This window comes from Myodes glareolus, chromosome X (genome assembly GCF_982192425.1).
Source record: "Myodes glareolus chromosome X, mMyoGla1.1, whole genome shotgun sequence".
In the NCBI taxonomy this organism is placed as follows: Eukaryota; Metazoa; Chordata; class Mammalia; order Rodentia; family Cricetidae; genus Myodes; species Myodes glareolus.
In genome coordinates this window covers 70275471-70296548 of record NC_142053.1, presented here as the reverse complement: position 1 = coordinate 70296548, position 21078 = coordinate 70275471, and the positions used below count along the sequence as shown (strand labels likewise).

Below are 21078 nucleotides of genomic sequence, written 5' to 3'. Positions count from 1 at the left end.
CAGTAGTCTTCTCCAAATTCTGGCACTTTCAGTCTTTCTGCCCCATATTCAATGATGTTTCATGAGTCTTTGGTAGTGATGTTTGTAAAATATGTCAAATTTTGGTCAAGTATCCGAAATACACATATTTTCTGTTCATTAACCAGTTGTGTTGAGTCTCAGTATTATCCACTATCTGCTTCAAGAAGACATGTCTCTGATAAGGACTGGGAGCTGTACTAATTTATGGATGCAAAGGTAAATGTTGAGAACACAGTCTAGTAGTATATCCATTGAGCAAAATAGGAGTTATTATTAAGGAAGTGATTCATCCTTAGTTTAATTTCAAAGCACGGTGGCTTCTCCATGTTCCTTTTCTCACCCTTATGGAATGTATTATCTCAAATTTTTCAAGCTTCTGTTTCTGCTTCTACTGTTAGGCCAGATGCTTTTTCAAATCTGTATACCCTTAAGGTAAAATTTTACTTTCCATGAAATAAAAATTTTCACTGGAGGTATGGGCAAGCATTAGGAAGGGTGACCACCATCCAATCCAAGCAGATTTCAGTTGATACAAGGGTTCAGCAACTAAGGAGATACTAAACAAACACATCAACATAGTTTAATATGGCATGAAAAGGATTCCATAACTTATATGAATTGTTCATTAAAAGAACAATATTAGGTATAGCAGTGTGAAAGTCAGCTCTTATCATATTAAGCTTTCTATAATCTCTAATCATTTTTTGTGAGCCATCCAGCTTCCTTATCCTGGGGTGCTGCTTTGGGCCTTTTTCAGATGCCTATGTCCAATTCTGATGGGCTCAGTGGGCCCTGTTCAAGCTGCTTGACTTGGCACAGAGCCTGGACACAATGAGCTAATTCTCTTGCCTGCTGTGACTGTCACTTTGGTGGAATCCTGAGTCTGACAGTGAATTCTGCAGTGACTTGCACTGGAACCTCTTCCTTAGACAAAATTTCTGAGAGTTTCGTCTACTGAATGACCAATTTCAATATACCTTTCTGAAGTAGGAAGATGAACAAAATTTACTGGGACAAGGTTAATCCCTTAAATTTGTACTGTTCTATAATTTACACCATTTATGAACTGTTACTTACATATAAAGTCTTAAGTTTAAAAGAACAGATTTTTCTTTCTGTAATATTTCATATAACTCTAGCTCAGTGCAGGCATGCCATATTTGCTTTCAAGTGATCCAGAGAAACCTTGTTGTTTGGCTTTCTATTTTCTTATCCTTTTCCTGATTGTGCTAAATTTTATGAAAGACCAAATCACTCATATTTACTAAAGCTTCACCTATATAATAATAATAATAATAATAGTTATTATTATTATTATTATTATTATTCCATCATTGGGATCAAGATAGCCACTAAAATACATAGTTCCAAATATCCTGTTGAATTAACTTATTTCTTAATTCTTGTTTACACATACCCTTCAGGCTCAGGGACCTCACGTCCAGGCCTTTTCATAATTTCTACCATGTCCATTGGCTTCTAGTCCATTATTTTCAGAAAATAAAAATCAAATGTTCCTAATGACTCATATTAGCCAGTCAATAAGAGACTTTTTCCCCTTGCATTGCCTTAGATTATAAAGCCTTTGTCTTCAATGAGGAATGAGTATTTACATTATTTATTTTCTTTTCTCAGATTAATTCTGTCTGCCTCTATATCCAAGGCCATGAGAGACTCTTTCATTTCTATTTAAAAATTCTTCTCAATTTAAGCACTTCAGATGTGGAACACTCCTGGTATTACTGTGCCGTTATTAAGGCACCCCTCTGTATGTTCAAGCATAGGTTGCCCTTCTTTCTATTACACAGGTCAAATGTGAGAATTGTCCAACATTTATACCTTTTTCTCTCTCCTTATTTACTATCCAACTCTTCCTATAAGTTTCAAGTTTTATGGCCTGAGGATTAACACTTTAGTATGCTACTCATATTTCTTTTCTCCTTTATAATCTCTTCCTAATACAATGAGTAAGTGCCAACAGGCTGCCATATTAACCTCAGTTACACATAATATTATGCAGTACAGTGGCCATGCAGTCACAGCTGCTGCAGTGTTTTACCTGTAAGGACTGCAGAATATTCTCTAATGGCCAGTCTGTTTATTTTCAAGACTTCCTAATACTAATGTGTTAAACTATACTATAAGGAGGTGTATAACTCCAATCATAAAGAAAAAGGTGTTATCTAGGGGTTCTGTTGAAGACCACATGACCCTCTAATGTGGTTAATCAACTCAGAATACAGCAACCATTGCAACAAGAAAGCACATCATCATATACAATGTGGGGAAAGGTAGATATGTTGAGATGGTCGAGGGAGACACTACCCCCTAAGAATGATCACCACCAGTTGGATATACCAATACCTATTTTGGGGAGGGGTGGCATGTAACCATTCTTAGCAAATTCAATCTTTGGTTCTGTTATGTTGACTTTGGACACTATCTATTGTGTGATGTTCCTCCTCAGGGTATGCAAAAAAATGTTTATTTATCTCAGATAAGGTGATCGTACACAAAGAACCAAATAAATTATCAAATTATCTGCAAAATCTTGCCTAAGGAACCATTATATTTATTGGGTTGATTTATAGAAGTGCACTTGAGGAGTTACTTATTAGGAGCATAGGTGATTTAAAGTTAGTGTTGTTACTGACATATATACCACAGCATGAGTGACAATTCCAGAAAGCTGTAACTATGAAGCTCCCTTCACAATTTATTAGACAGACACGTTCATCAAAGAATCTGTTCTCAACAGTGTCATTATTACTTATGTATCCTTTGTTAGGAGCTTTTCTAATCTTACATTAGGAACTTCATGAGTTTTCTTTCTTTCCTGAGTCTTAAAAGCCTTAATACTCCAGGATAGACTGTTTCAACTCAGAGATAATAGCTACATATAACTTGAAAAAATATGAAAATAAAATAGATATAGGACAAAAACCTGACTTGAATATTTTAATACCATTTAGGAGTTTAGTCATTCTACTTTGCTTGTTAAATAATAATTAATCATAAATAGGTTTTTTACAAGACTGTATAACATAATAGCTGTTTGTATGAATATGAATACTGCTATTGTGAATCTTTATTATGTGACTCTGGTCAAATTAGTCAATCTTCTTGTGTCTTAGTTTGCAATAAAGTGAAGATGGTAACTATACCTACTTTGGAGCATTAACATAATGTTAAATGATACAAAATTTGTAAACATGCTTGAAACAATGCTTGGTATATAGTGCTTAGTGTGTATTAGGTAATGTTAATTCATTATATTTTATAAGCCATATAGTAATAGCTGTTGTAAGGCGTTCGCTTGTTCGTCCTGGCTGTCCAGCTAGCTTAGCCCCAAAATAACCATACAGAAACTGTATTAATTAAATCACTGCTTAGCCCATTAGCTATAGCATCTTATTGGCTAACTCTTCTTTTAATTTAACCCATTTCTATTTATCTGTGTATCACCATATGGCAGTGTCTTACTGGGTAAAGTTCCAAGCATCTGTCTCTGGCAGCTCCATTGCATTTCTCTCTGACTCTGCCTCCTTTCTCCCAGCATGCCATTTAGTTTTCCCTGCCTACCTAAGTTCTGCTCTACCAACAGGCCAAGGCTGTTTCTTTATTCATTATCCAATAAAAGCAACACATAGACAGAAGGACATCCCACATCAAATAGCTATGACTAAGATGATCTATACCTAGAGTACAAGAGAATAATTTCTCTTTGAAGAGGTCTTTATGAGAGATCCCTTATTAGTAAGTATGTGGTTACAAGTTGCTCAACCATTAGACTTATTTTCATCGGTGGGTTCTTCTCTCTTACCTTGGTGGTTGCTTGTGCTTTGATTAAAAAATGAGTGGGTTATATTTAGTTGGGAACTAGAAAAGGGTGCACACAATACTTTTTAAGATTTTATTATAGTTTCGTGTGTGTGTGTGTGTGAGTGTATCTGTGTCTGTGTAGTGTATATGCATGCAGCTGCTTACACAGAGCAGAAACTGGAGTTACAGGCAGTTGTATTCTATCTGATTTAGGAACTTGGACCAAAACTTGGATCAAAGAAGTATATGCTTTTAACTGTTGAGCCATTTCCTCAGTCCAAAGGTACACATACCAATATGAAAGTAGATCTGCACCTTTCCCAGAGAACATGAGTTAAAAACTACTAAAATTCCAATAAAAAATAAAGAAAATTTGACATCAGTGCTAATTTACCATAAATAATTATTAAATGTTTTCATTTGTGCTATTTAGTCTTTCATTTGGAGGTTAGGAATCTTTGTGCCATATAACAATCATCGGCCTTCCATCTCTCAGAAATACGAGTTGTGAGGAACTCAAAAAGTATTTGTATTAAGGTTAAGAATTTAATGTTTATTAAGATTGGGCAATTGTTTTCCGTGTAAATAATCGGCAATACATGCTTCAATTCCACAAGTGTAAAAGATAATACTTTCAAACAAATGATTGCCTTAGCTGTTGTTATTTTGTCAGAAACTAGTTTGGGAATGTTGCTATGCCAAGCCCATAGTAGATTTTTGTTCTGGCTCAGATGCTTTTAGTGTCAGCTCAGCTATCAGCATTTGTAGCTAATAAGTAATGTAACCATAACATGAACTGGAAATTGTATTATGATCATTAGCTTGGCAAGTGTTATATATTACTATATGTGGCAAAATTCTGAAGGCAAAAATCATGACTGCTATGTAGGTATATACAAATTTGAGACCCTGGTGTCTTGCATATTATTTTCTGCAGTTGTCAGAAGCTTTGCAATGTCTTTGTGCCATAGTTTTCTCTGATAAATATAAGAAATTTAAGTAGGAAGCAGTTATCTGGCTGTTTACCAATATCATCTGCTTAGTTGTGTTTCTAGTTTGGCTGAGCAGCTGGCAATTAATGAATTGATAGGAAATGGTCATAAGGCAGTGGCATTAGCATGTGAACATCTGGTATTAAAATTAGTCAACACAGGGGTTTTTTGTGATTTTTTTTTTTTACTGAAAATCACTACTTAAATGTTATTCTAAGTGTTCTATAGCAAAACAAAGCTTTTACTATCTTTTAGGACATGAGAAGAAGATACACTGTATCCAAGAGGAGAGTTGTTTGTCTTTGTTTATTTGTTTGGGTGGGTGGCAGAGTTCCAAGTCCACAACATAATTTAGATGGCATGCATTTTCCACTGAATATGCATTCTGCCACTTGAGCCCATTTATATGCTATGAACGGATATTGCAGTTGATTCCCTTAATCTGTCACCCTCTTCCAGGATAAGTTGATCACACAGGAGAGGTGAGAGGACCCTTTATCCAAGCCTCACATAAGTTACACATTTAGAGCGTGCAGAACATTTTAGACTTTTCATGATGGTATGTTCCAGCTACACTCCAATTCTGGCATTATTTCTGATGCACAATATTATGTTGCCTTTTCTAATTTAGGATTGATATTATCACTCCAAAACTGACAAAAGAAAACCTCTAATATCTAAAGTATGCTTCCTTAGTTGTAGGTTACTAAGCCACCTGCAGAGGTAAAAGATTAGAGTTATTGTTTCATAAATTATTAAATAGATATACGTATTTACATATTCATAAGTCCAATCCTAGAATAGGGAAATTCACATTTACCAATTGGCCCTTTTTTTCTATTTTTACCCAGTAGACCCCTACGCTATTTTCTTCTAACTTTGTGAAAAATGATATGCTCATTTAGTAAACTTAAATAAAGGAGATAATTTGTGATTGTGAGACACATACTGAATGTTAACATGGATTTATGAAGATCCATAAAATATACTGATTTTATTACTTTAACTATCAATTGTCTAGATATCAAATTATACCCTAGAATTAGTGGTAATCTAAGTGAGCAAAGACAATGAACAAACCTTTTACCTTCCCTTCTTTCCTTTATTACTAACGTGTCAAATTTCAAGCTGTTCTGTTTCTGTAGAACGTTGGTAAAAATAGAGAAAGATCATATCAACCACATATAAAATATCAGGACAAATACATGAATAGAATGACTAGCATTCAGATAAATTTCCAAACACTACTCCTATGCAGTTAAATGCCATTAAATCCTTTAGAAAGTCATTCGTAGATTAACATTAACTCAAACAAAATCAAAGTGAAAAGGCAAGTAATACATTATATGATTCCATTGTATGCTTTAAAAGAATCAATATAATAAAGTATCAGAATAAAAATGTCAAAATGTGGTAGTCATAATTAAAAGACAATGAATCACATGTGCACTTGCATGTAATCAAATGACAGAAATATACTTCCAAAGATGTAAGCGTGTATTGAGATGAAGTAAATGATCTTCATAAAATTATTGATACTTTAATGCTAACCAAGTAAATTTTACAGATTCTTCCTTTGTTAAACCATGTAAAAACTGAATCTTCTAAGAATTTCTACATTCTGTCTGAATAATCAATATAATTGAAAATTATTTAAGATGATATATGTCTTCTTTAACCATTTGTGATACACCTCTAAATAGGGAAATGGTAAGTTATTTCTCATAGCGGTGCTTTCTTTTTTATTTCTAACCATTGTACTGTATAAATACTTGTTAGAATTGGTTATGTTTAAAGATAATTTTACTAATTTTAGGAAAAATAAATATCTAATTATGTGTTAGTATGATGATTTCAGAAATTCTCCTTTACTGTTTTGAATCTGGACAATTCTGCAGTGCTTTTCAGCAGCTGCAGCTGGTTTTGATGGGATGTGAATGAAACACACAAAGAGGAACAGGGCTGTAAAAGTCATAAATGACATAGAAAATGAAGTCATCAATGAGTAAAAATGATTGGGTTTTAGATTCACAATTTCTTTTTAAATGTCCTTATTGATTTGTTGCAAGTACTGTTAACCCTGTATTTGGCAAATGGTAAGGGCATTATCACTTGCATTCTCATTTGTAATAAAACAGATTAACTTGCTGTGAAATTTTAACTAGACTGAGACACAACAGTAGCCACCTAATGAACCAGAGCACATTGCAGTTAAGTATCTAAATAGATGCATACTGATAATAGGGCTGAAAAATGGTTGTGTTTACTTGCAAAGAAGAGATTGTTCATAGAGCTATCATTATTTGGGGAAAATTAACCTTCTAGTTCCATAAAGATTTTTTGAAACACTCCTAACTGTAAAATGATATACCACACTGGACTTCTTTGAAGTGATTTGCAATAAAAAATATTCTGACTTTCAGAATGCCTTAGAAAATTCTTACTATTCCTTTGCAACTTTTATTAAATTTGTCTTTTAACAAATTCATATATTTGAATATTGCATTCTGTTTACTCTCAGACTATCCCTTTTTATTTACCTCTCATATTGACGAGTTGCCTCTTCTCTAATCATCCCTTTCACATATTTGTATATTTTTGCTGTGAATCATTGAATTTACCCAATACCAATGTGTGAATATGAGTTTACAACTGTAGAGTAAAACCTGGTAGGTCATGTTGAACAAGTGAGTACGCTGGCCAGTCAGCCATGGGCACTCATTAGCAAAGCAATACTTTTGTAGCAGGGTCTATCATGATTTATAATGGAGATAGTGGCATTCTTTAGTAAAAGAAAATACAAGGACATGTCACAAACCTTAGCCTGTTAAACCTTTCTGCTTAACACAGATACAAATGATCATAAGATATATTAGAGTATATACAAGGCAAAAGGTTAAATGAAAGTTTCATAGTATGATACAGCTTCTGTGATGTCAGTATCCATCATGGAGTGGCGCATTGCAATGACGAAACTGTTTGAGGGTCACCCATACTTCTGTAAATAACCCCTTTCCAGCTATCTGTAAGAAAACCCAGCAATCTCGTTGTTTCACTACACTGGACTATGGAGGAATTTTCCTTTGTTTTGTCACCTGTTCCCTATCTGCAGAGAATAGATGTTTGTATATTACTGGGAAAAGTTAAAATAACAAATTGGCACCCAATGTAAGTTATTACATAAGCAAATATGAACTTGGAAGGTGTGGTTTGTGTCTCTTGCCTGGAGGCTGTATTGTGTTTGGGTGATGTAATTCATGCGGGCAATCATCCTCTTATGATATATGGTAATGCACCTTCTTGCTACAGTGGGAGTTTTGCTCTGGGCACAGAGACAACTAAGGTTGTTCCATCATGAGGTGGAGTATCCCAGCGAAACCATCTTCTTCCATGTGGTGTGGGGTGGTATGTCTATTTGATGAGTGGCCTCTACAATATCAATGTGAAGATATCCTGAAAATACTTGAAGAATTAGAAAATGCATCATCAAAGTCCTTGAGAATAGCTCAAATTAGAAGAGATTGTTTGCAAGTCTTTACAAAAGTTGCAAGGCATACATATTATGTCTTCCAATATTGAGTCATAGATGATCACCCAACTGGAGCCTGCTTGTATTGCAGAAGTATTACACAGTGGTGGTGGTGGGGTGCAGGATGAAACTAGCATCCTCCACTTATTCTCTGATTTTGACGGTAAATTGGATAACAGAAAGTATAAGATGGAGGTTCTGGCTTGCCATTTCTTACAGCTGGTGATTCTAAAGATAAAGGGAATTCAAATTAGCTCTGTGATAATGAGGCCCTGCTAAGCTCCCTAAACATGGAAATTATTTGAAGAGTCAGAGAGTGAAAAGAAAGTAAAAGAGAAGAAAGACTCCAAGTGAGACCTTTGATACAAAGGAAAGAAAGACTTGGCTCAGGATACTGGGAGATGCCTTGATAGTGCACAGATAGGAGATACAATTGATACAAGTGATGGCTGAAATACTTTTGTGCTGTATCATTTCTTCCTAGCATTTTCCTTTAGAATTCCCTTAGTTGTTTACACCTGACATGAACTGACACTTGGAATACAGATGATGGGCCATTAGTAATTCTGCTTACTCTCCATTAAAAATTTCCTTCTGTAAGCAATGTATTCTTAAACTTTGAATATCTTACAGATTTTGGAAATCACCTAAAAATTATAAAAACAGTTTTAAAAAATATATTCCGTGCGTTGAAAGGTACTCCACAAAACCGTATTTATATACATCTCATAATGAAAAGTTAACATAGCAAACATATGTTACATGACAGCCTGCTTGTTTGGGTTTCTGTCCTGCCCAGTTCACACAGCTCTTTGTCCCAAAGAAATCACACAGAGAGTCTACATAAGTTATAAACTGATTGGCTCATTATCTCAGGCTTCTTATGAACACTTATAACTTATATTAACCCATTATTCTTATCTATGTTAGCCACATGGCTCAGTACCTTTTTCAACAGGGCAGGTTACATCCTGCTTCTTTGGTGTCTGGACAGGACTGGGGAGGAATGGTCTTCCTCCTTCCCAGAAGTCTCCTGTTCCCATTGCCCCACCTCTACTTCCTGTCTGGTTGTCCTGCCTCTACTTCCTGCCTGGCTACTGGCCAATCAGCATTTACTTAAAATATAATTGACAGAATACAGAATTGTTCCACACCACTCCCCCCCCCTTTTTTTTAAACAAAGAAAAATATCCATAGTCCATTTATTGGGAATGTGGGCATAGTATTTCAGGCTACTTTCTGCTGGTTGGGGGCACTGATAATCTTCTGGGGACCTAAAGAAAATTTGGAATTATGATAAACTCCTGACTGGAGTATCCTGTGAGTCTCCATCATCTCTGGCAGCAGTCTTGAATCTGTTCTGGATGTAGAACTCAAACATCCAGGCTCTATTCTTTTCTGTCCAGAATTACTTCCCAAGCTCTCAGGGTTTATGTGGATGCAGTTGTCCACACATTGGCGCCATTTGTAACATGAGGGCCTGTTTGTTGGGGTTTCTGTCCTGCCCAGTTCCCACAGCCGTTTGTCTCACAGAAATCAAATGGAGAGTCTACATAAGTTATAAACTGATTAGCCCTTTAGCTCAGGCTTCTTATGAACTCTTATAATTTATATTAAGCCATTATTCTTATCTATGTTAGCCGCATGACTCAGCACCTTTTCAATGGGGCAGGTTGCATACTGCTTCTTTGGTGTCTGGACGGGACTGGGGAGGAGTGGGCTTTCTCCTTCCCAGAAGCCTCCTGTTCCCATTGCCCCACCTCTACTCCCTGTCTGGTTCTGCCACCTATACTTCCTGCGTGGCTATTGGCCAATCAGCATTTATTTAAAACATAATTGACAGAATACAAAATTGTCCCACACCAAGCATCAATAGTGAAAGTCTGAAAAGTTTTCCTTATATGTTAACAAATGTTTGCAATTATAACCATGCAAAGATATTTGGAGTTGCTCATAAGATAATATTTTCTTTAAATAAGACATATCAATAAAAGTTCATAATGCCAAAACAAAAAACCTTGACCAAATTATATCCTTACAATAAACATTTTTGGAACAAAACATAAACTATTTCTGACAAGTTTTATTTCTCTTCTTATTGTTGTATCCTAACATTTTAGATATTAATAACAATATTAAAATCTAGTTAGTAAGATGGCTAATACTTCCCTCTGTATTTTACTAATTGAATTTGTTGTTTGACATCTTCATACATATGTAAAAAAAACACCCTAATCACTCTCATCCACTATCCCTCTCCTCACTCCTTACCAATCACTTTACCAAATTCATATCTCTTTTGTTTGTTTTATGGCTTCATTGAATTTAAACAAAGTACTCTGTATAACTGTGGGTTTGGAACTTTCTATCAGAGCTGGGCTCAGTGGTACACCAAAGAGTACATAGTTATATACTTCCCTGTTCCCACATCCACCCCCCCCTTCATTCCAACCATTCCATTCCCTCAAGCTCTCCCCATCCTTCCCTTCCCCCTTCTCTCCCCCCATCTCCCCTTATCCCCACCTCACCCCAACTCTCGTGCTTCTAACCCCTGCCCGGCAATTTTGTCAACTTCCAATATCCAGGAGGATAACTACATGATTTTCTTCAGGTTCACCTTCTTATTTAGCTTCTCTAGGATCACGAATAATAGGCTCAATGTCCTTTATTTATGGTTAGAGTCCACTTATGAGTGAGTACATACCATATTCCTCTTTTTGGGTCTGGGTTACCTCACTCAGTAAAGTGTTTTCTATTTCCATTCATTTGTATGCAAAATTCAAGATGTCATTATTTTTTACCGCTGAGTAGAACTCTAAAGTGTATATGTGCCACACCTTCTTTATCCATTCTTCTATTGAGGGGCACCAAGGTTGTTTCCAGGTTCTGGCTATTACAAATAGTGCTGCTATGAACATAGTTGAACAAATGCTTTTGTAGTATGATTGGGCATCTCTTGGGTATATTTCCAAGAGTGGAATTGCTGAATCCTGAGGTAAGGGAGTCATTTTATGGTTCACAAGAGACTTGACTCTAGACAGGTTCCCAGGTGTCCAAGGAGATGTCCCCAGCTTGTTCCTTGAGCAGCAGAGGAAAGGGTATTGGAACTGGCCTCCTCCTATAGCCACACTGATGAATATCTTGCATATTACCATAGAACCTTCATCTGGTGATGGATGGAGATAGACACAGAGACCCACATTGCAGCACTGCACTGAGCTCCCAGGGTCCTAATGAGGAAGAGAAGGAGGGAGAACATGAGCAAGGAAGTCAGGACCGCAAGGGGTGCTTTCACCCACTGAGACAGTGGGACACATCTAATGGGAGATCACCAAGGCCAGTTGGAATGGGACTGATGGAGCATGTGTTGAAACCGGACTCTCTGAATGTGGCTGACGGTGGAGGCTGACTGAGAAGACAAGATCAATGGCACTGGGCTTTGATTCTACTGCATAGAAGGGCTTTGTGGGAGCCTTGTCTGTTTGGATGGACCTGGGTGGAGCGGGGAGGACCTTGGACTTCCCATAGGTTAGAGAACCCTGACTGTTCTTTGGCCTGGATAAGGAGGGGGAGGGGCAGTTGGGGGAGGGGAGGGGAGGGAAGTTGGAGGAGGTGGAAATTTTTAATAAAAAGAAAGAGTGCACAGTTAAAGATAATGTCTACTCTTTCAGGATTGCCCAGTAAACGATAGTTATCAGGACAGGATATTGTCCCATGATCCTTCTGCCAGTTTCATGACTGATTGTTTATAGCACCAGTATTCTGCTGACCCAGTGGAGGCAGCTGCAGCTTCTTTGAGTTTGTGTCGACAATGGCTATAACATACACAAAGATGACATTTCACAGCTCTTATTGTGTTCTGGTTCTTATGTTCTCTCTACCCCTTGTTCATTGTTGATCTCTGAGCCTGTGAGGTTTGTATATATACAGATCAATGAAACTAGATCCTTGTCTTTTATCCTGCATAACACTTAACATCAAATATATCAAGGACTTTAACATAATAATTGATACTATGAACCTCCTAGAGAATAATTAGGGAGAATACTTCAACATAGAGGCCTAGAAAAGAACTTTGTGAATTGGACTCTGGCAGGACATAAGATAAGCAATCAATAAATGGGATTTCACATATCTGAAAATCTGTACAGAAAAGAAAACTTTCAAATAATTAAAGAGAAAACACCTAAAACGAAAAAGAAACTTTGCCAACTGTTCATAATTCAAGTGGAAGACTTCTTATCAAATGCTAATTTTAAATATATTGTGTAAGCAGAGCCTGGTATTTCATTCCCAGCCACCCAGCACTGAATAATCACAAAGAAAATATATTAATTACAACACTTTTGGCATATTAGCTCAGGCTTCATACTGGCTAGCTTTTATATTCTAAAATAACCCATTTCTATTATTATGTGTGTCACCATGAGACTGGTTTACCAGGAAAAGTTTTGATGACTGTCTCCTTTGGCAGCTACATGGCATAGCTCTGACTCTGCCTACATTTTCTATATCTCTGCTTGGGTTTTCTGCCTGGCTTCACTCTACTAAGCCATTTCCAAAACAGATTCTTTAATAACCAATGATAATAAAACATATTCATAGCATACAGAGGGGAATCCCACATCATTTCCCTTTTTCTGTCTAAATAAAAAGGAAGGTTTTAATTTTAACATATTTATTTAAATAAATATATTTAAATTATAACAAAACAGGTATCATGTAAGAATTACAGTTATAATATTTCTATCTATTTTATCTTTTATCATAACTAAGGAAAAATATAATAATAAATTGCTATTCTTCAGCTCCATCAAAGACACCAGAAGGATATATTACCTAAGTTAACAGGAAGTGCATTGTATGCAACTTCCAAATCTATAGAATTGATAGAGACATCTTGCTGTCTGAACAGTCACCCAAAGTTCATTTTAAGAATGAAAACTAAATTCCTTAGAGCCACTTACCACCTTCTATTATTTATTTCTAATTACATGGCATTAATTTCATAAAAAATTTTTAAGTATTTAAGTCCATACCTTGTTCTGTGTACACTTCCAGGATAAGTGAGAGGTGAATATTTCCAGTGTTATTGCCAAAACCATTAGGATAATTTCAGTGCATATGTGAACTGAATTATTTTGTGTTTCATTTTGTATCAGGAGCGGATCCCAGAAAGTCCTTCTCCTGCTCCCTCTCTGGAAGAGAATCATCACCCTGGGAGTCAGACTTCCTCTCACCCAAGCAGCAGTGTGTCCAGCTCTCCATCCCAGATGGATCATCATTCAGAGAGAATGGGTGAGTGGCCTGAAACAAGCAATTGGGAGACAGTGTTGCAGGCAATTCCATACCCCACAACTCTGACAAGAGAAAGATCCTGGAGAATCTGGCACTTCTTTCATATAAATGGCTTTTGAAGTAATCATGGTTTTTGAATTAATAGAGGAAACAGTGGAACGTGTCAGAATATGTTTTCCCTGAAAGGCCTTTCTTTATTGTGACCCTCAATTTCATGGGACTGATAGATACCATGAGATTTTTTTGGTGCAATATAAGTCTCAAATGAATATGTTGATATGTACCATCTTCTATAGTTATAACATGAACAGCATCTCTGTGATATTTGAGATAAGATATCCTTCAGACAGTAATTTAAAAGTAACTAAAAAGAGAATCAACATATACTATGCCATAATGTTGAAAAGTAGTTTTCCTCTACATTTTTGATTCTTAAATTTTAGATCTTTAGATTAATTGAGATAGGGACTATATGACACCTGAATTTGTCCTCAGGACTTTTATTGTAACTATTTTAAAATTGTTTTGGTAGACCATTTAAACATTATTAGTTCCTTTGCTTATAATATGGAAGTATTTAATTCCTTGCCTGTTGCACTGAATTATTGTGAGATCATATAACAATGACTCGGTGGGAAATAATCACTTTATAAAGTAAAAGGACTGAGAAAATATAAGGTGATACATATGTTTTTGCTTTTTTACTTTGCTTAATGTTTTATTCTTTATGATTTGACTCATCTATACAAATCTGTATTGTCAGGAGCAATCAGCTATAATAGATTCTCAGTTTAAATAATTATGGATTGTTTTTGCTTGGTAAAATTACATAATTCTTTAATGTCTACACAATTCAGTATCCTATGTATATATATCCTTGAAGGAAAATGATTTCAGATTTTTTGTCAACAGACTGTCTTTGGTAATGGTTTATGTCCTCTTGATTACTACATCTCATAGTAGTACTTGTTTTAGGCCTTTCCAAAACACTAAAATTTGAAGGAGGAAAGAAATTTCAGAGATTAAGATATGTGTTCCATTCTAGATTTGTGATTTGAAAGGATAAAGATCATTTCTTCTTGATGGAACTTCATCCAAATCTTTGTGTATCAGTGCTATATACTGTCTTTCTTTCTAGTTCCATAGTTAGCTCAGTGATTCTTAAAGCAAGATCTATATTATAAGCACTTGTGGAGTTTTTTCAGTACACTATGAATTTAATTCACTTGATCTTGAACATAGCTGGAGAAGAAACATGTTTTGATTTTCAGTATTTCCTTGGGAGATTCTAATGCTTGAGGTTCCTGATCTTTAGTGACTAATTTTTATTACAAAAAAGAAGTATTTAATCTTTCCTCTAGTTTATGGACACAGACTACCTAGTTATTACTAACTTGAGGAAAATTATTACAGGAAATCTAAGCAAGAAAAGAAGTTATAACTGAATAATTTTAATAAATCAGGAAACTAAAGCATGTATTATGCTATTGAGATAATTTGGTACTAGGATACTGAAAGAAAATGGGAAAGGTATCTATATAATTTGTATCTGTGAAGGAGAAAGAAAATCAATTATTGAGTGCTGGATAAAAGTTGAACACATAGGTAAATATATTTACTAAATGATATGGCCTAAGAGGAAGTATAACTTACACTATAAAGTAAAATAAAATATTTTGTAAGCAACTTAATATCTTAGAAAAATTATTGAAAAATAGTGTATACGTAATACAAATGACAGTGATTGGTCACTGTAAGCACATTTCACAGCTGCCCAAGTATGATAGAAATGTTATCTACAATTGAATGAAAATGTTTAATAGATTTTAGCTGTAAAGTGACTGTATCTTATTTATGGAGCTGTAATGTTTCAATGACATATGACTACATAGAAAAAAATGATAAATTGCAAATTAGTATGTTTTGCTTCCTTGGGTATAAGTGTTTTGCAAAGACTCACAATAAGTGCTAGAAAATTATAATCTGCTGTCAATTTAATATATATTTGGGAAACTTTCCACAGTAATTTAAAGGCAAAATTATTTTAGTCTCATAATATATTAATTCTTTTATAAATTCATAAATAAATATAAATACATAAATATAAAAATTATATATATTCTGAAATATTTTGAGAAATGCATTATTTATGGAGCTAAATACTTATTTGTATATTCATTTTAAAAGAGAAAATACATACATGATTTAAATAGTATGTATTACCAACAGTGCTAGTACTAAATGTGAATGATACTTTAAAAACCACATGATTAATCATCTTACTTATTTGCAAGACACATGGCTATCACAGCAAATATTCCTTTTGTTACAGGAGTATTTAAAATACATATAAATTGTTGGATTATGTTAGCCATTTATGTGCTTCTGAGAAATTTTATGCCTATTTTGCATGAAAGTATACCCAGTTCCCTTTTTCATTTATAGTTATGATACCCAACAATAGAGAAGAACTTATTGTTGACCAAGATAATGGACAAACCATAAAAAAATTCCAAAGGGATAATAAAGGTAAAATGATTTTGGTTTATTTGATATATGTATGAAGATCATACACTAAATGCCACATTGTTGTGTATCTTATCCAAGTAAGAGTAGATTAATACTGTCATCTTCTAAAGAAATATGAATTTTGGACATTTCAAATTAAACTTTACCAAGATAATCTATTGAGTAATTATTTTGGAGTACAGAAGGTTATGTCCTCAACCTGGTGTATGATCTGCTGAAGCATATAACTTAAAGGATGTCTTTATAAAGAATAGGGAGTATAACAATTTCAAGTGATTCTCCCTTGAACTGAAAGCTAAAGACACAAAAATACAGGAAGATATATAATCATTTGTTGTAAGCTATGCATTATTGCTGCTACACTGAGTTGGATAGTAACAAATACTTTTGCATGAGTTCACTAAATGATCTACCATTACTTTATCGAAGGATATATATTTCTTTTTTTAATAGAATGTCCACATTATTCAGGACACAAGATTCACTTTGATGAAAATTAATGGAAAACTGTATCTTTCTTCTGGAGGCTTAAGTTGCTTCATTATTACCTAGATGAGCGTTTTAGCTGTAATTTAGTAAAGTGTATGACTGTAATTTCATTGATGCATGGTTGGTTTCCTTGCCACATGTTTAGTATTTTCTTAGCCAGACACGGAAAGACTATGCCCTTTGTGACTGCACTGTGCATATGATTGATTGCAGGATAGTTGTCAGAAAGGAGCAAGTCAGATTCAGTATATTAGAGCTTAAACTCATGCAGGTAATGAAATTCTAGTTAAGAATGAAACTTCATTCATAATCCAACAATTTGTTCCTGAGACCACCTGTTTTTTTTTTTTTTTTTTTTTTTTTTTTTTTTTTTTTTTTTTTTTTTTTTTAGCAAGGCAGAGCTCTTTGAACATTGCTGGAACATGAGGATATACACACATTACATTTTTTTCATAAAATACATAGTTGAATGTATTTCCTTTTCCATTGCTTTCAAATGGCACAAATAGTTTGATGTGAACATCAAATAATGATGAGGACATTAGTAGACAGTAGCTAGCATGTTAAACTACATTTAAGTTATAATGGAATGTTTTCCTTAAAAAATGACTTTTCCTATCCACTTCTATTCATTGTACTTGACATAGTAAGGCAAAATGTATTTTACTCAAATAGGCTTCAGTTATTGAAAGGGAACAAGTTACTGTGTAAGTCTTAACATATTAAGTATGACAAGTAAGCAGTTTATACAACTGTAGCAAACATATGCTTTCACATCTGCTTTGAATAATATCATAATCATTTTAAAGATGATTTATAGCTCTGGAAACTATAAGATACAAATACTACCATTATTATCAAAAATCCCAAAATTGAAGATATGCTATTTTTTTCTTATAACCTATTGATTTTTGCACCTGGCAAAACTGTTTTTACTATTATAATACATGTCTCAAATAATAAATTTTGCATGGGATTTTAATAAGTGAGCGTGTAAAAGTTTATGCATTCTAGGATTTCCTGACAGTAAAGTCCATTCAGACTGCATCCAAAATGACTTATCAAACTGACATTTTTATTTGAAATAAATGGTCTAACTAAACTGACTAGTCATTGAAATTGAGTGTTTGATTTTATCTTTCTGTTGATTTTACCAAATAAAGTAACCAAGTTAGCTGCCTATTATGACTTTGTGTCACACAGTCCCTTTGATGGTGACTTCATCATCTTTTTACCTCTAAGACCCCTCAGTAAAGAAAACTAGGACCATAATATTAAATTTAGGAAACTTAGCTTTGTTTCACAGGTCTACTTCAGAATCTTGCAGCTTTAATTTTACTCTTTCCTGTACATTTATTATTTTGTGGAATTATTGCATATAGGTTTGTGTAGCAATGTCATGGTTAAATACAATGTTGTTTAATAGCTTCATGGGTATTTCTCCTGTTATTTCTTATGTCATACATCTTTTTCCTTTCATAATCTATAATCTTTATACACCACTACTCTGTTATCCTTTTTTAGAATCTTATCATTTCAAATTTCATTGGTAAGTGCAACCATAAAATATGTGATTTTAAGAGGTTAATAATTATTCTCTTTCTCTTGATCCCCTTATATATGCCCAATGTGTTCTATATATTCCTTTTACCTTTATACTTTTCTGATGCCACAAATGCAATAGTGTGTTGCCACTTATCCACATATCCATTGTAGGACAACAAATTCTTTCTAGATTTTGGAAAATTATAAATACAGCTTCTGTAATCATTGATAGACAGTTTTGTGGGTTATATATTCATTTCTCGGGAACCAATAATTAAGATTGCAATTGCTGAGTCAAATTTAAGAACTACTTTCTGTAATGTCTAGATCATATTATATTCTCACCACCAATATATGAATATCGCAGTTCCTCCAGTATTTTGTGTTGCCTTTAATTTATTTTTACTTGCAATCATACTCAGGGGGTATACAGTGATATCTGATTGTAGACCTAATCTCATTTCCCTGAAGATTAGTAATATGGAACATCTTATCTATTAGCTTTCTTGAAATGTTTCTTCCTTTGTCCATTTTCTAATTGAATCAGTACAGTAATAGAGGTTATTGATATTGAGAATATTTGACAAAAATAATATATTTTGGTTTTGTAACATATATTGTGAATGTATATTGTTTATATATAAGAATATTTAGAGGATAGTTATACAATCAAGGTCCAGGATGTTGTGTTTATTTTAGTTTAGAACTACTTAATATAAAAATGTACAAAAATTTTGTGCAAAAATAGAAAAAAATATGTCTTATTTTGGGCTTTAGTTTTTATTATATATTTTTGTCGATATTCTGATCATGGTTTCTTCTTTCCCAATTGCTGTTCTTTATTAACTAATGTTTTTTATGAAGATTTTTTACAAATTTGAATTTTCCTTGACTCAATACATAAGCTTCTCTTACTTAGAACATAGGTAAAATCTTAAAATGGTAAAACTGAAAAATTTAACAAAGCCTAGGTTTTGTGCATTAATTTGTTTTTGATACAGTTTTACTGTGTAATAGAAACTGTTCCTGCTGTCTTAGCCTCCCCAATGCTTGGATTAATGACATGTAACACCATATCATATTTGCCAGAGTTCTTTACATGAGTCCTATGTCAGATATGAAAATTGAAAATATGTTTTACTTTTAAAGAGTGGACTTGCTTCATAAAGTTTTATTTATTCACTTTTATTCTTTTGTAACACTTTTAGTATCAATTTTAAACTTAGTAGTTTTCCTGGCTATTGATCCTGAAGATGTTCTCATGTGATTTTATTTTTTTTGGTCAAGTTTTTCAATTTTAAGACAGTTTTCTCAAAACTGATGGATGTTTACAAGTTTAGGTGGCTTGATTTGGTTTTTAACTCTACATTGATATTAAAACCATAAATGTTCCTCCACTGGAGAATGAATTCATACATTTTTCACAAATAAGTAACATTTATTGCTTGGTGTTCACCTCTGTTCATCCATGTAACTATGCCAGCCCTCAATCATTGCAGTCAAGATCATTTAATTCTATCTTCATAAAACTTCTCTGGAAATGCCCTTAAAGCATGTCCATTTAGCTATCTCTTAGGTGATTCTAAATTCTAGTTAATTTGACAGTGAAGATTAACCATGGTATCTTGGTATCACTTATTTCTACTTTATTCTTATTTTTCAACACCATTATGGAATCTCCAGTCTAGGCCTTTATATTTTAATGTCATATTCATAAAATTTCTCACTAGCATGTTGATAAGAATTGCACAAAATCTATAGATAAATTTAGAGATGACATATTTACTGTATTATGTAATCATCCATGAACACTCGCTTTCTGTTCAAGATTGTCATTGATTTCTTTCTGAATGCAAAAATATGTATTAGTGCCGGGTGGTGGTGGCGCACGCCTTTAATCCCAGCACTTGGAAGGCAGAGGCAGGTAGATCTCTGAGTTCGAGGCAAACCTGGTCTACAGGAGCTAGTTCCAGGACAGGCTCCAAAACTATACTGAGAAACCCTGTCTCGAAAAACAAACAAACAAACAAAAATATGTTTTAGCATTCATGTTATTTTTGAACAGGTATTTACATTACTCTATTTTCAAGCATCAGACATACGTTTTATTATAATATAAAATGTTAATCTAACATTGATCTTACAAACTTCTGTTTTACTGAACTTTACTTAGGTCTATCTGTAAAAAAATGTATTATAATTTTTTTATTCATATGTTTCTATTTCCTTTAATGCTCATGATATTTTGGGTAAGATTTTCTTTAGTTACTACATTAACCTGGCAAGAAAAAAATCAATAATTAAAGCTGAGAGTGATGATGGTATACGCGCAAACAAGTATATTTAGGGAGCAACTCAAAGCTATGTCAATTTGTCTAAAACAGAATTAAGTTCTAACTTGGAACCTCTGACCTGATCTTGGTCTTTGGAGCAGATTGTAGTAAAGATTCCTATCTCTGGAGTGGGTCTCAAATCCAATCACAGAGCAGATAGTTATTCCTTTAACAGTTATCCCAGTATTCTATAAGTGAGCACATCTTTTGTGTCAGGCTCGTCTCATAGTTAATAAGTTTCCCAACTAGGTAAGACTGTTGATGTCTTTTTTCTCCCAACAGTCTGAATAGAAGCTTCCAGTACTATCAAAACTAGCTATTAGGAAGAATCTTCCAAGTAAGGTCCAGCATTATTTCTTAACACCACACAAGCAAGATATGAAGTGTCTTAAGCAATAGGGACTTACAGTTTAATTTGTGTTCAACAACTGAGAGGAATGACTGCACTACATATTGTTTGGAGAGCCTATAGGGCCTTTCTGACTAACAACTCATAATAAAGTGTTGTATATCAAGAATT

The 21078-nt window shown here is 34.1% G+C and overlaps 1 protein-coding gene across 1 annotated transcript in view; it reads left to right on the top strand.

Annotated features, from left to right (window-relative positions):
- Dach2 (dachshund family transcription factor 2) overlaps positions 1-21078 on the top strand; it is a 635206-nt gene that overhangs the window by 427249 nt on the left and 186879 nt on the right. Inside the window, exons 7-8 of the mRNA XM_087902553.1 lie at positions 13527-13662; positions 16108-16191. Of these exons, the coding sequence (XP_087758679.1) occupies positions 13527-13662; positions 16108-16191 (220 nt within the window). The remainder of the gene's footprint in view (positions 1-13526; positions 13663-16107; positions 16192-21078) is intronic.